The following is a 12,303-nucleotide window of genomic DNA, read 5'->3' on the forward strand; positions in this document are numbered from 1 at the left end:
ATGTGAAAGTCTTATTACAGTCAGTGTAAAACCGTTCTATTTTTAATTAAATTCTTCTCTTTGATAAATTTATTTACTTCTAAAATATGCACTAATATTTCAATTAGGCGTTGATGGACCCCCTAAAACTATTTCACGGAGCCCCAAGGGGTCTATGGACCCCAGTTTAAGAACCCCTGTACTACAGCGACCCAATCAAATTAAACAGCGACCGAATTTTGAGTCGCGACTTATAGTTTAAAAAACTGTCTTAGCCTTTTTTTAAATTCTTTAGCTTTTTTATCAAGTTAAAGATAAAAATGAGGCAATTTACAATTCTTGTTTATTTATTAGTTTTTGCGTTTTATATAAGTTTGGGGAAGGCGCAGCGAAAAACTGTGAAAGTTTGACGAAATAACGGCTTTCGTGTTGAAATGTATTCGACAAACAGCAAATAAATAGATGCGCGGTGGAACGCTTTAAGGCACACGAAAAACAAAATTCAAAAGTACAATGCACAAGCAGATTAAGAGAAATTTCCAGTGAAACTTTGGTAAATTACTTCGACATGCAAAAGTCCAACGGTCAACCAATTACTGCTCTTTGCATTTTGAATTAATAAAGCTAAAATACAGGTGTTATGGTCAATTACCAGGAAAGTTCGTCAGATGTAAATCTAAGCTTTTGTTTCACGTTTTTTTTACACTGATAATGGCATGAGGTATTGCCAAACGTTTGTAAACAATAAAATACGATAAGGCTCACTAAAGGTTAATGTTTTTATTTCATTTTTAAGTTAAAATAGCTCGATCAAAAGTAGTTATCCGACTTTAAGTCTTTTGTCTCCTTCATGAAAACGTATTAATACCCCTGTTGTACTCAAACCCTTAGAATTATCCAAGATTTGGACAACTTCTTCAAATCTTTGACGTTTCTACTTTGTAGCGCTATGCAGCAGAAGTCAAGTAAATTATACTCTTATCATGCAAAACAAATTGAATGTGATTTATTGGAATGCTTATTTAAACTCTAATAAACTAGGAGTAATTCTGTTGAAACCAACCATACACAATGTGGTCCACAAATGTGTTTTCACTGGTTTGTGAGTTACAAATATCCCAAGGTACTTATCATTGGATAAAACCGTACTTTTACTAATATTTGCAAAAATTTTCTTCAATCAATGGTTTAATGTAGTTTAAATAAATCATCGCAAATTAATTGCGGCCCAATTTCCTGTTGGTAATGAATATAAGAAAGAAATCTTGACATTCATCACAAATTACCGACAAATTTGTCTTACGTTTAAATTTGAACTACGAACATGCAGAAATGTATTTGAATCGAAACGATTGAGTTAAAAGTTACACTTGTAAGTGCTTTACGTAGTTTTTCACATTTGCTGTTGAATTTAAAATCCAGGCGTTCGAATCCAGCCAGTTATTAGCTGGAAAACGTATTGCGCCATAAAAGGTATCTTCAGAATCTGCAATGAAGCAAGTTAAGCGTTTTAAACCACTACTAAAAACAATTGTGACCCAGCAAATCCACAAACATTTATATCCCATCAATTTTACCTAAATTTCGAACCAAACCGTTATAAGAGTTACTTGGTATTTTTCACTTTTATCGTTGTTAGATATATATTGTAAGGTTTTACCTGTGCACTCTAAAGCAAACTTTTAAACAAAAATTAGAATCCGACATAATTTTTTATAGTGAGCCACTTTTAGGGTATACATGAAAGATATACACATTTCGAGCTCTGTTCTGTACAGTCTAATATTTCGAGCCCTGTAGGAAAACACCAAATCATTTTTAGCCCTGCTTTCTTCGGTTTCGCGGAGTTTCAAAATTAAAAAATCCCACTTACATGTTTACCTAATTGGAAATTAACCAAGGTCCATGACCGATGACGTCAAATTATATTTTTAGTGACGTGAGTTATGACGTCATGTGTGCATAATTTAGTGCTGAAGCTGAAATTTCGGCAGTTTGGTTGCTTGGCGTAAAATTGTGCCCCAAAATGCGGTAATTTGAAAAAAAATGTTAGTACAGGGATGTCCGATAATATCGTATGGCAGCCGATACCCGATACCAGTTGGTAGTATCGGTACACGCCCGATACTAAGCAAGTACCTGCGTCGATACGATACCAACTCGATGCAGTAAATTAAATCAAGTTTTGCTTTTGAAGCAATCTTGTTTCCCTTGGAGGGCAAGTTTGTCAGAAAATATATTAACAACTTTAGGAATTTACTTTTTTATAATTATTAAGTAAACCATGGCCCAGTAACTTTGTTAATATTGCATTTTACACCAAATTTGATGATTTTGGTTTCTAATGCGTTGCACACTCTTTGCTCAAATATCGTTGATATCGGTATCAGACTAAAACAGAAAATATCGGACAAACCCAGGTGTTAGTGAGCGCGAAAAGTGAAAGCAGAAAAAACAGCGGAAAACATGGCAGAAAAAGCAACCTCACGCACACCTTATGTTAGTTGGAACCCTATTCACAATGTACAAGCGTTGTGGCAACAGCTTACAATCCATTTACCGCTATCAAGGGCGACTGATCCTTCACGAGTTTTTGGTCTTTCACGGGCTCATCATCCTGTTTCACGGGATCACAATCCTTCACGAGCTGTTCTTCATCTTTCTCATCTTTCACGAGTTGTTGCTCTTTCTCGTGTCTTTCTTCCGCTTCGTTCATTGCCTTGATAATGCCGTTCCTTATGACGCCATAAGCCTTCACCCAAGCTTGCAGGATTGGCGAATTTGAGGTAAGCTTTAGATTCTCACCAATCACAGCCAGCATAACTGGCGCCAAATACTGCAACAAAAACAAGTATTAGCCAATCACAGGCAGCATAACTGGCGCCAAATACTGCAACAAAACAAGTATTAGCCAATCACAGCCAGCATAACTGGCGCCAAATACCGTAACAAAAAACATATTTTTTTAAGTTTTTTGTTTGTAAACAGGTGTTATGTTTGTGACCCGGTGTTTCAAAACTACTACAAAGTATTACGTTTGTCTGTTGTTAACAATCAGTTTACATACAATTTTGCAGTTCGGGAAAGCAACTTTAAAAAAGAAACTCTTCAGACAAAAGTAAGAACTTTTAAAATAGCTAGGTAAGTTCGACAGAATAACTACACTTCGGCAGAACTATATATATGCGTATAAATCCACCTCGCACAATTTTAAGCTTATTTTAAGGGTCCAAATATTGTACAAAAGTTTTCTACGAATATGTGTGACGAAACGCTAATAAATCAATACTCGTGTGACTGAATGTTACGTAATATATTTGTGTGCAACCAACGTACTGCGTAAGCTCTTGACTAAAGTTGCTTTCAGCTCGATATTTATCGATTATGATGTAACAATGTTGTTATTACAAGACCGCGTGTTTTATTGGAGTAAAGTTGATTTCAAGGAAAGCTTAAATTGAATTTCCATCGACTTGTAGTATGATGTAACCTAGCCATTTCTATAATATGTCATTTAAAAGACTCTTTAGGATACTTATATAATAGGCAACTACAATTTTGAGAGCTTTTGATTTTGTGATATTAAATACAACTTTAATCTTAAGCAGGGAACCGAACCGGAACTTTATGAACCGGTTTTGGGTCAATTTTTTCCGAACCGTAAACGAACCTTAACCGGTTTTTATATGATTTTAAGGAGCCGAACCGGAGCTTTATGAACCGGTTTTGGGTCAATTCTTTCCGAACCGTAACCGAACCTGAACCGGTTTTTATAAGATTTTAAGGAGCCGAACCGGAACTGAACCGAATAATTTGAAAGAACCGGAACTTTATGAACCGGTTTTGAAATAGCGATGGTCGAACCGGAGCTGAACCGGAACCTTTAAATTACTCCGAACCGAAACCGGAACTGAACCGGATTCCGAAAAAATCCTTGAACCCGAACCGAACCTGAACCGGAAAAGTCAAACGGTCCGACTCCCTGATCTTAAGTAGTCTGTTTTCACCACATCTCTACTAATATACTGCTGTTGTTGAAATATTTTTCCAGAATTTAAAAGATACGCGCGGGCTGGAATCTATGTTTTGGTGGAATAACGGACGACTACACTTTGTAAGCCTACAGGTTGCGCTGCACTGGTTACGTGTACTAAAGGTAAGACCGATGGCAGCAAGTTTAGTATGAACTCCATTTATTCGAAACATAAACAAAATGCTAAGAACTACAGTTTGAAATCTGTCATTTAGGTTTTACATTGCTTATCGCAAAACAGAAATGTACAACATGTGTAGATTTTGTCTCTAGAGGCGACATTGGGCTGACACCACACGGCGCCAAAGAGTCGCGTTTGTGCACGCCACGAGTCAACCTATAGGTTGCCAATAAATTCGACTTTAAATCTCCCTATAGTTTTATAATTACCGACAACTTTCAGTGAGCTATCGGAATTGGGAGAAGTTCTGATACACACACTACCAACAAAAACATAAATCAGTTATATCACAAAACACAGTTGCTTCGTAGTGTGACGTCACAAGGTCAAGTTAAAATGTGAAGTCACAAAGTTACATCTAATACGTCATAAAAAGTAACCTTGTGATGATCTAGCAAAGGGGATTTCTCGGGGATTCAAACCACGTGACCATTCTTACGCTTGGTGCGCCCCCGGTGGTGACCTTGACTAAAAGCAAGGTTATGCAACATTTACTTTCACTTTAAATCTACCTATTCTCAGTTCCATTATTACCGGTCGCTTTATAACTCGAAGTTTGTGAAGCTCTACTGAACACGCCCCTGCCACGCCACGCCCACATAACGCCCACAGCCACGCCCCTTTTTTACCTCGAAGTATTCATCCTCGACTTTGTGATCGAAGTGGATTTGGCCGAGGTTGGTGAAGAGAGCGTTCAGTTCCTCAGGATCGTCCAACGCTTTCAGGACCTTCGTGATTGAAGTGGCAACCCTGGAAGTAGAAAATCAAGCTTAAGGCGTTCGAGCTTAATGGCTGGCTTAAGGCTTAGTAAGGATACCGTTTCGAATAAATCTTAATTCATTTTGAACGTAATCAGAATCAGAGCCTTCTCACTGTGTTAAAAAGAATTAAATAATAATTATTTGAAATTTCAAAAATGCTTTCGACTTATGTATGAGCTAAGCACAACCTCCCGCCAATTTTACTGATATATTATAATACCCTTTAATCAGGGTCGGATCCCAGAATTTTTATACAATTGCCAATAAATTATACTCATTAAGTCGGCGACAAAAAAGTTTGATTTAGTTTAAGCAGAAAAACTTAAAAAAAAATCCTAATATATAATTTTCGTAGTAGTGGCGTTCAAACTAAATTAGGCAAACAACGTATTAACATAACTAATCTATTGTATTTCAAGGTAAAAACTCACACGGAACTATATAACCAATCTAGTATTGAGAATGTTTGTTACATTAACGATACTTGACTTGTGAACAAAATTCATAGTGGTGTGTCAGGTAAAATTATAAATCATGTCATTACAAGGAACTGTGAACCTTTTGGGAAATTCCTAGCGGTTTATTAGGTAAAAATGCTAAAAAATTCATTACAAGGGACGTGAACTTTTATGTAATTCCGAGTTGGGTATAATTGAATAATAGTTTGGTAACAAGTGGTATCCAATCTTTGGTACTCACCTCATGGCGTGTGTCCTCAAAGTCTTGCTTTCCTTCATTCTCTCAATAGTGAGTGACTCGTCATCTGGGATGTCAAAGTCGTAGAAGAGGATTCGAATGAAGGGGCAGTCGTTAAACAACCTGATAATATGAGGGTTTAAAGGTTGTGAATGATGAAAACATATCGAAATAAAGTAACTACTTTGTCCAAAACTAAAACATTTTTTTATTTTTTTTCTTCGGTGGCCATCAATGGTTTGCTAAAGTCTTTTTTTCGTTTTTGTCCTGTCTTTTTTAATAGTAGGACTGCGTAAAGAAAATAAAAAGATAATTTAATATTTACAATAGTTTAAGCCTATAAATATCTTCATAAAAAAAACACCACCTTGTAGGTTGTATAGAAAAACCAGGACGCTTTTGAGAAAAAATGTTAGGACCATGATAATCAGAACTAACAAAAATAACATTGATTATTCTACAGATTTTTGCGTAAATAAACATTTTACAGTCACATTTTTTATTCATCCGTATATGGAATTATTTCTGTTTTTTTTTAATTTGATTTAAAAAAAAATATGTGATCGATATTTGCGTTTATTAGCATTTTCGAAATATATCCAAACAACTTAACACTTAGCGTCAAATGAACGTTTGAGTAGGGTAACATGTTTACCAGGTGTTGGGACTTTACTTGGTGTCCTCCTTTAAAATACAGAACCGAGGTATAGAATGTCGGGTGTTTACAAGCGGTAAATATTTTTCAACCCCGAACATCAAACATGTTTAAAGATTGATTTAATTTTTTTTTTTACTTTCAAGAGTTGAGCAGAAGTACTGGAGGTTGTTGCTAGACGTAGAATGGATACCTAAGCCCGTTTTCAAGAAGTTAGCATTTTGTGAACATTTTGAATAAATTTTAAAGATGGTTGGGAGTTGTAGTTCGAAACACACTATATATCAAAGACCACACAGATTTTTTTAAGCATTTTTTAACGTTCTATGGTCTTCAATATTCATTTCACGCCTAAACGCAAGCAATTTCCTTTTCGTGTTGAACTAGTTTTGCTTTCAGGGATTCCCCAACTCACCTTTGAAAGATCAAAAGGCCAAGTTCTTGCATTCCAACCTGCTTAAGCTCGGCCCAAGACTCGCGGCACAGTTTCTTCTGTTCGTCGCTAAACTTGGTCATTTTTGTCGGTTTTTGGTGGATTTTACAGTTTCTTAATTAAACAAAAGCTGCTTTTTTATTAGCTTCTATTTATCTGGCGACAAAAAGCAAATGTTTAAAATAAAGTAACGCTTGTTAAAAAATAAAAGATAGGTGGGGCAAGCCTGTAAGGTAATATCTGAATGTCACACTACAATGTTGCGTTTAATATTTAGAAACAAACAGTTTTAAAAAATCCAGAATTTACGCAATTTTTCGATTTCTTCAGTAGCTTTTAACGGTTACATAAAATCTTCCAAATAACCAAAGAAAAAACTTGTAAAACTATATATTCCAGAAAATGCATATTTGAAAAGTCAGTGTTATTTTCATAAATTTTGCCAAACCTAAGCATTTCTGCCAAACTATCTTAAATTAATTATTTACGAGTCTCAATTATTGGACAAAATGTCCTTTTGTCGTGTTTTGCCTTCAAGTTTGTCGTATTAGAAAATTAAAAAAATCCTTTTATTTTGATCCTGGGGCTTTAACCGTTATTATTGTTGGCCTGTTGGTCTAAAAACTAATAGTTTAGTTAAACTTATAACGCAGGCATTGTGTGACTAGTTCAATTAACATTTACATGCTTATTGAGCTCAGCTAACTTTGTGAGCTTACTTTAGGTCTGTAAAAACAGATTGATCTGCTGTGTTGTTTAGTTGTTTTTTGACATCTGGGTAACTCTGACAAAACAATATTTTGCTTTTCATAACCGGGTCACTATCAGTTATGTTTACATATTATAAGGTCGTTACTGGACATACTTTTGCAACAAGATGACCTGTTTTTCGTTTGTTGCTCTCCAGTTTGGTTATAAACACATTCTACGTTAGAGATAAAGCATGTTTCTTACTAACGGACATATATTGAAATTCCCTTCCGTCTCTAACTGAGACCACAGTAAAAAGGAAATGCCAATCGCAAACATTTCCTTTGCCACGAATCCAATTTCCCGACAACAGCATTTAAATTACCATCATATTTTTCCATAGGAGTCTTATTGCCGTAGAACAGTGTTTCTTAAACCATGAGTTGTTACGATTGATTCGCCCATTGATTTCATTGCCACGCTGACTGTTTTATATGGTTTAGATTTATTGAGATTACGTCTTTCTTGCGGGAGCGATACGAAGACATTGCGCATATGAATTAAACCCGCACTGATTAATGCTGTTTGTCTTATATTTCGTTCGCTTACAAAAGTTCAATGAAGATAATTGAGTGGCCGGAGATTCGTTGTTATGCTTATCCTTAGCATTTGGGTCGGCGCGTTAAAAAAGGTTTAGAAACATGGGGTAGAATATACAGGCGTCACAAACTTATTTCATGATAACGCTAAGTACTGGCAATCGACAGTGTATAAAAGCTTGTTACTCAATTGACCTAATTATTAAAATAAAAAGAACGAAACATAAAATAAATATTAGCCAAAATGTAAACTGAGCTATAAAAAATGTGGCATTAAAATTTAGCTCCGTTTTGGATCCAACAAACATATCCTTTATTCAGGTGCTAACCACCGTACAATGCATCAACCGGCAGGTTGAAAATCGAGACAAAACGTTTGCAAATCCGATGCTTGTTTAAAGTCTCACGCAATGAACTCCATTCAAACAAACCTGACCCCCTGATATTATTCGCTCCACTGATTACTTAGTTGTTTGGCGAGTTGGATCAAACCAGCTTAAACCGGTTCGCTTGAGTGATTTTGAACCCGCTTCTGTTGATTTAAACCCGACCAATCAATCAAGTTTATCTGCTGGCCGGGATTTGAACTGCTCAGCGGCTAACTGGCTCGCTTGAAAATTTGCAAAGGTTTTGCACAGAAGACTGTTTTTTACCAACTTTACATGAAAGAAAATTTCTCATAATAGAAAGTTACCATTACGACAAAACTCATTTAGTTTGCTTTATTTCACGTAAGATTATTTTTATGACTTAGATTATAAAAGTGTAAAAGAGTTGTTTTGTAAATGAAATGCTTCGCCATGCTAATCTGTCTTGTCTCATTAATTTGTTTTAATAAACCTGAAAACACGCGAATGTATTTCTGTTCACAGACAAATGCTACGCTGTTATTAGTGAGCAGTATTATGGTTGCCACAAAAACAAAAAACACGGCAACACGTTATTCAAAGCCTAAAGGTGAATTTAACATAAACAAGACCCTTACTAAGTCTGCACATGCAGACTGCTATGTGGTTTTGCTAAATAGCACGGCTAAATTTGCTGTACAACAAACTCTGCCATGCGGTGTAAAAAATTATAATTTAAATCAACGAAACTATTAATTTAACCTGTTAATGAATTGCAAGGAGTAGATCGAAATCACCTTGATTAGGACGTTATACTACGAACTTGTATTAACTTCACTTAATGTCAATCTACTCGGCCTTTGGGGATTTGCAATTAATTAAATTATAAAGCTATATTACAGATCCGTGCATATAGTGACTATAGTGTACCATGTAAAGCAAGGGTTGTTATCAAACTAAGTTTAACTGTTCATTTTAAATGCCCTTCAGTAATTTGCAGTGCCATAACCTATTGTGGCGGCTAATTTTACCAATGTTTGCTCGATAGATCATCTTTGACAAGAAAAATGTGGTTTAAGGTAAATTAAGCATAAACCAAACTTTGTGCTAAGCTGAACTCTTGGTCGTAAAGCTTAGAATCCATTGATGTACCTTTTTCAAATCTAACATTGAACCAACAGCTACAGTCAGCTAACAAGTTACTTCCACCTTTCTAAAGATTCTTTCCGGCATTTCTGAAGCACTAATTCAGTTTTACGCGGGCAAACAGACTTTTGCAAACACACAAATAAGAACCGCCCGTGTCTCGTTTGACTGGCAACTTTCAATCTGCGCAAACAGACCACAGCTCCACAAAGCAGGGGGTTGGCTTGCAGGCGCGTATCTACGATTTTTGTTTGGAGGGGCATGTTTTTTTTTCTTTTTTTCTAGATGACGCCACAAAGTTACGTTCTAACGTGACGTCACAAATTTAATCTAAACGTGAAGTCATAAAGAAGTAATTTTAAAAGCACTAAACAGTTCGTTCATATGTTAAAGTCTTAGGTTAAATAATTTTAATAGAAAGGGGATATTACCAAGATGTTATCAATTTTAACAAAACTATTTATCACAATCGGTCAAGGCATACTAGAACGGTAATCAAGATTCGAGAAAGAAATTGCAAATTTTTTTTACTATTTTTAGTATTTTTGGCAAATTCGTAAAAAAATTGCAACTACGTGGTTAAAATAGGCAAAAATACAGCAGAGGGGGGTCATGGCCCCTTCCCCCCCATAGATCAGCCCCTGGTAGTTTGTACCTTGGATGCTGCCAACAATAACTTAAGGAGCACATCGGGGCTTGTCTGGCAAATTTACGGCGTGTTCTCGGTCTTTGTGGTGCTTTGTTAGAGCTTGTTACGCTTCATATTACACTATTATAGACTTAAGTGGCCGCGGTTCTTTTAAATTATGACACGATATTCGCGCTAAGGTAAGATAGTTCCCAGAATACACAAGATCTAAAGCAGTAATAAGAATATCAAAGCCCATACAGAAGTAGGTTGCATTTTGAACGTATCGAATAACTCTATATTTATTTTCAACATAGAGAGAAGGCACTGATGATAGTGTATCTCTTCTTGTTTCCTTCTTTCTGACGTTTGTTTCAGCTGTATAATACAGTCACTGGCAGTGCCTCCTCTCTATGTTGAAAACAAATAAAGAGTTATTCGAAACGTTTAAAATGCTCCCTACTTCTGTATGGCCTTTGATATTCTTATTACGTCTGACTAAAACCTCCAACCATTATGCTCTAATCCCGGGGTGTTCAGCATGAGGCACACGTGCCAAATGTGACATGCGACCTAATAAAAAGTGGCACGCAAGCTCCCCAAAAATTCAGCCAATTGTTAAAAAAGCTAACTTTGTTATACAGCAAATTGTCATTGTTTATTCACAATACAAAACAATCCCAGCAATTACGACAACAAACCATTACTTCTGATATTATAACATTATACTGTTTTTATTTTTTGTATAAAAGCGCTTTTAACATTAGAAATAAAAATAGTTGCTAAACTTCGGCACGGGAAGAAGTTATAAGATAAAAATTGGCACGTTTGAATGTTCGAGTTGGTCACCCCTGCTCTAATCTAAAGCAATATTTCTCAACCTTTAGGTCGTAGCCTTCAGGTGGAACACGACTATAGTAATTTGTTAAGATTGGTTTTGAATAAGATTGATACCATACTTGAGATAACTGCGGAGGCCACGCTAATGTGAATTAAAATTTAGATTTTTTGTTCTCTTACAAAAAGTTCAGTGAAGAGAAATAATTTTCGCGTTATACTAACGCTTTGAATCGCCGCAAAAAGGTTGCGAAACACTGCTTTAGCAAACCAAGTTAAACGATCGCTTATTTTTTATAATAACTGTAAAAGTTACAACTTTTTGTTTAAATTTACGTATTTGGTCATTTGAATTTTTCTTAAATTTTATGTTTTATTTATTATTTTTGATCTGGAAACGTATAATTAGGTCTATCGCCAAAAAGCTAAAATTACAGTTTATTTACAGCTAACCTTTTTTTCCTTTTTTGCATTTTTTTAATATTAATATCCAGCCATAATTCAATTCCTTAACATATAGTTTCCGCTTTCGAATAAGATAAATAAAGCTTCTAATCGAGGTTATATCCAGCCATGTGGTCAATCTGTGACATTAAGTGTTTTATAAACTCTACTTTGCAATTAATCACAAATCATTTTTTTAGTTTTTTAATGCTATAGATTTGTTTTGGGACATTTTGTAACATTTACAAAATTTGGCATTCCTAGCTATATAATTGTTACAACAGCTCGTTACTCAACCTTCAAGTACTTGCCGGCGACAGTCTCAGCAATACAAAAGATAGATTGCCTTGGAAAAGATGGTTTATTGCAATTTGGTACTACACTTAAAACGGTTTTCTAGCATAATATAACAAAACTTTTCTTTAATTTTTAAACTAATATTTTTTAAAAAGGCCCAGTATTTCCCAATCAACATACCAGACTTGGCTGATTGATTTGTGAGATCTTTACTCACACGAACGTTACTTTTCGTCTGAGATTTCTAAATAACTCACTGTTACTTCGAGTAGAAACTGCAACTGAAATAAATAGTAAAGACGTCACTATGTATAATAAAGCGCATTTTTCTCTACAGACCCCCACGCACAAAAGGTCTGTAATGCGTCAAATGTTAACGACCCTTTTCCTGTGTACTGTGATGTTTTACAAGTGCGCTACACGAAAACGTAGATGCTGTGGCCTTTTTTTAAATATTTTTTTGATTTTTTTTTAACTTACGATGAATTAAGCCTCTTTTCATAACTTATCTTAAATATTTTTCGTTTTTAGAACTGTGGTCATTGGTTAGTTGATTTTGCTGATTTGCAAAACTAAT

At 35.3% G+C, this 12,303-nt stretch overlaps 1 protein-coding gene across 1 annotated transcript; it reads right to left on the reverse strand.

Moving 5' to 3' along the window:
- Positions 1 to 314: 314 nt before the first annotated feature.
- On the reverse strand, positions 315 to 7,380 carry LOC146162826 (cytoglobin-1-like). Its single transcript, XM_083384120.1, has 5 exons — positions 6,721 to 7,380; positions 5,654 to 5,773; positions 4,823 to 4,943; positions 2,540 to 2,815; positions 315 to 1,465 (listed from the first exon to the last, which is right to left on the reverse strand). Exons 1-5 carry the CDS (start codon positions 6,819 to 6,821, stop codon positions 1,391 to 1,393), a joined length of 693 nt encoding a protein of 230 aa, XP_083240246.1. The 5' UTR covers positions 6,822 to 7,380; the 3' UTR covers positions 315 to 1,390.
- Between the last annotated feature and the right edge of the window lie 4,923 nt (positions 7,381 to 12,303).

This window comes from Ascidiella aspersa, chromosome 3, assembly GCF_963924565.1.
Source record: "Ascidiella aspersa chromosome 3, kaAscAspe10.2, whole genome shotgun sequence".
Classification (NCBI taxonomy): Eukaryota; Metazoa; Chordata; class Ascidiacea; order Phlebobranchia; family Ascidiidae; genus Ascidiella; species Ascidiella aspersa.

What these genes read in the sequence shown, in the direction of transcription:
- LOC146162826 (XM_083384120.1), bottom strand. Translation starts at nt 6,821, where the DNA reads ATGACCAAGTTTAGCGACGAACAGAAGAAACTGTGCCGCGAGTCTTGG. An exon ending in TTGAGGACACACGCCATGAG is followed by an intron (nt 4,944 to 5,653) that starts GTGAGTACCAAA and finishes TTCTACTTCCAG; the next exon opens with GGTTGCCACTTCAATCACGA. An exon ending in ATCAGTCGCCCTTGATAGCG is followed by an intron (nt 1,466 to 2,539) that starts GTAAATGGATTG and finishes GCTTCATTGCAG; the next exon opens with ATTCTGAAGATACCTTTTAT.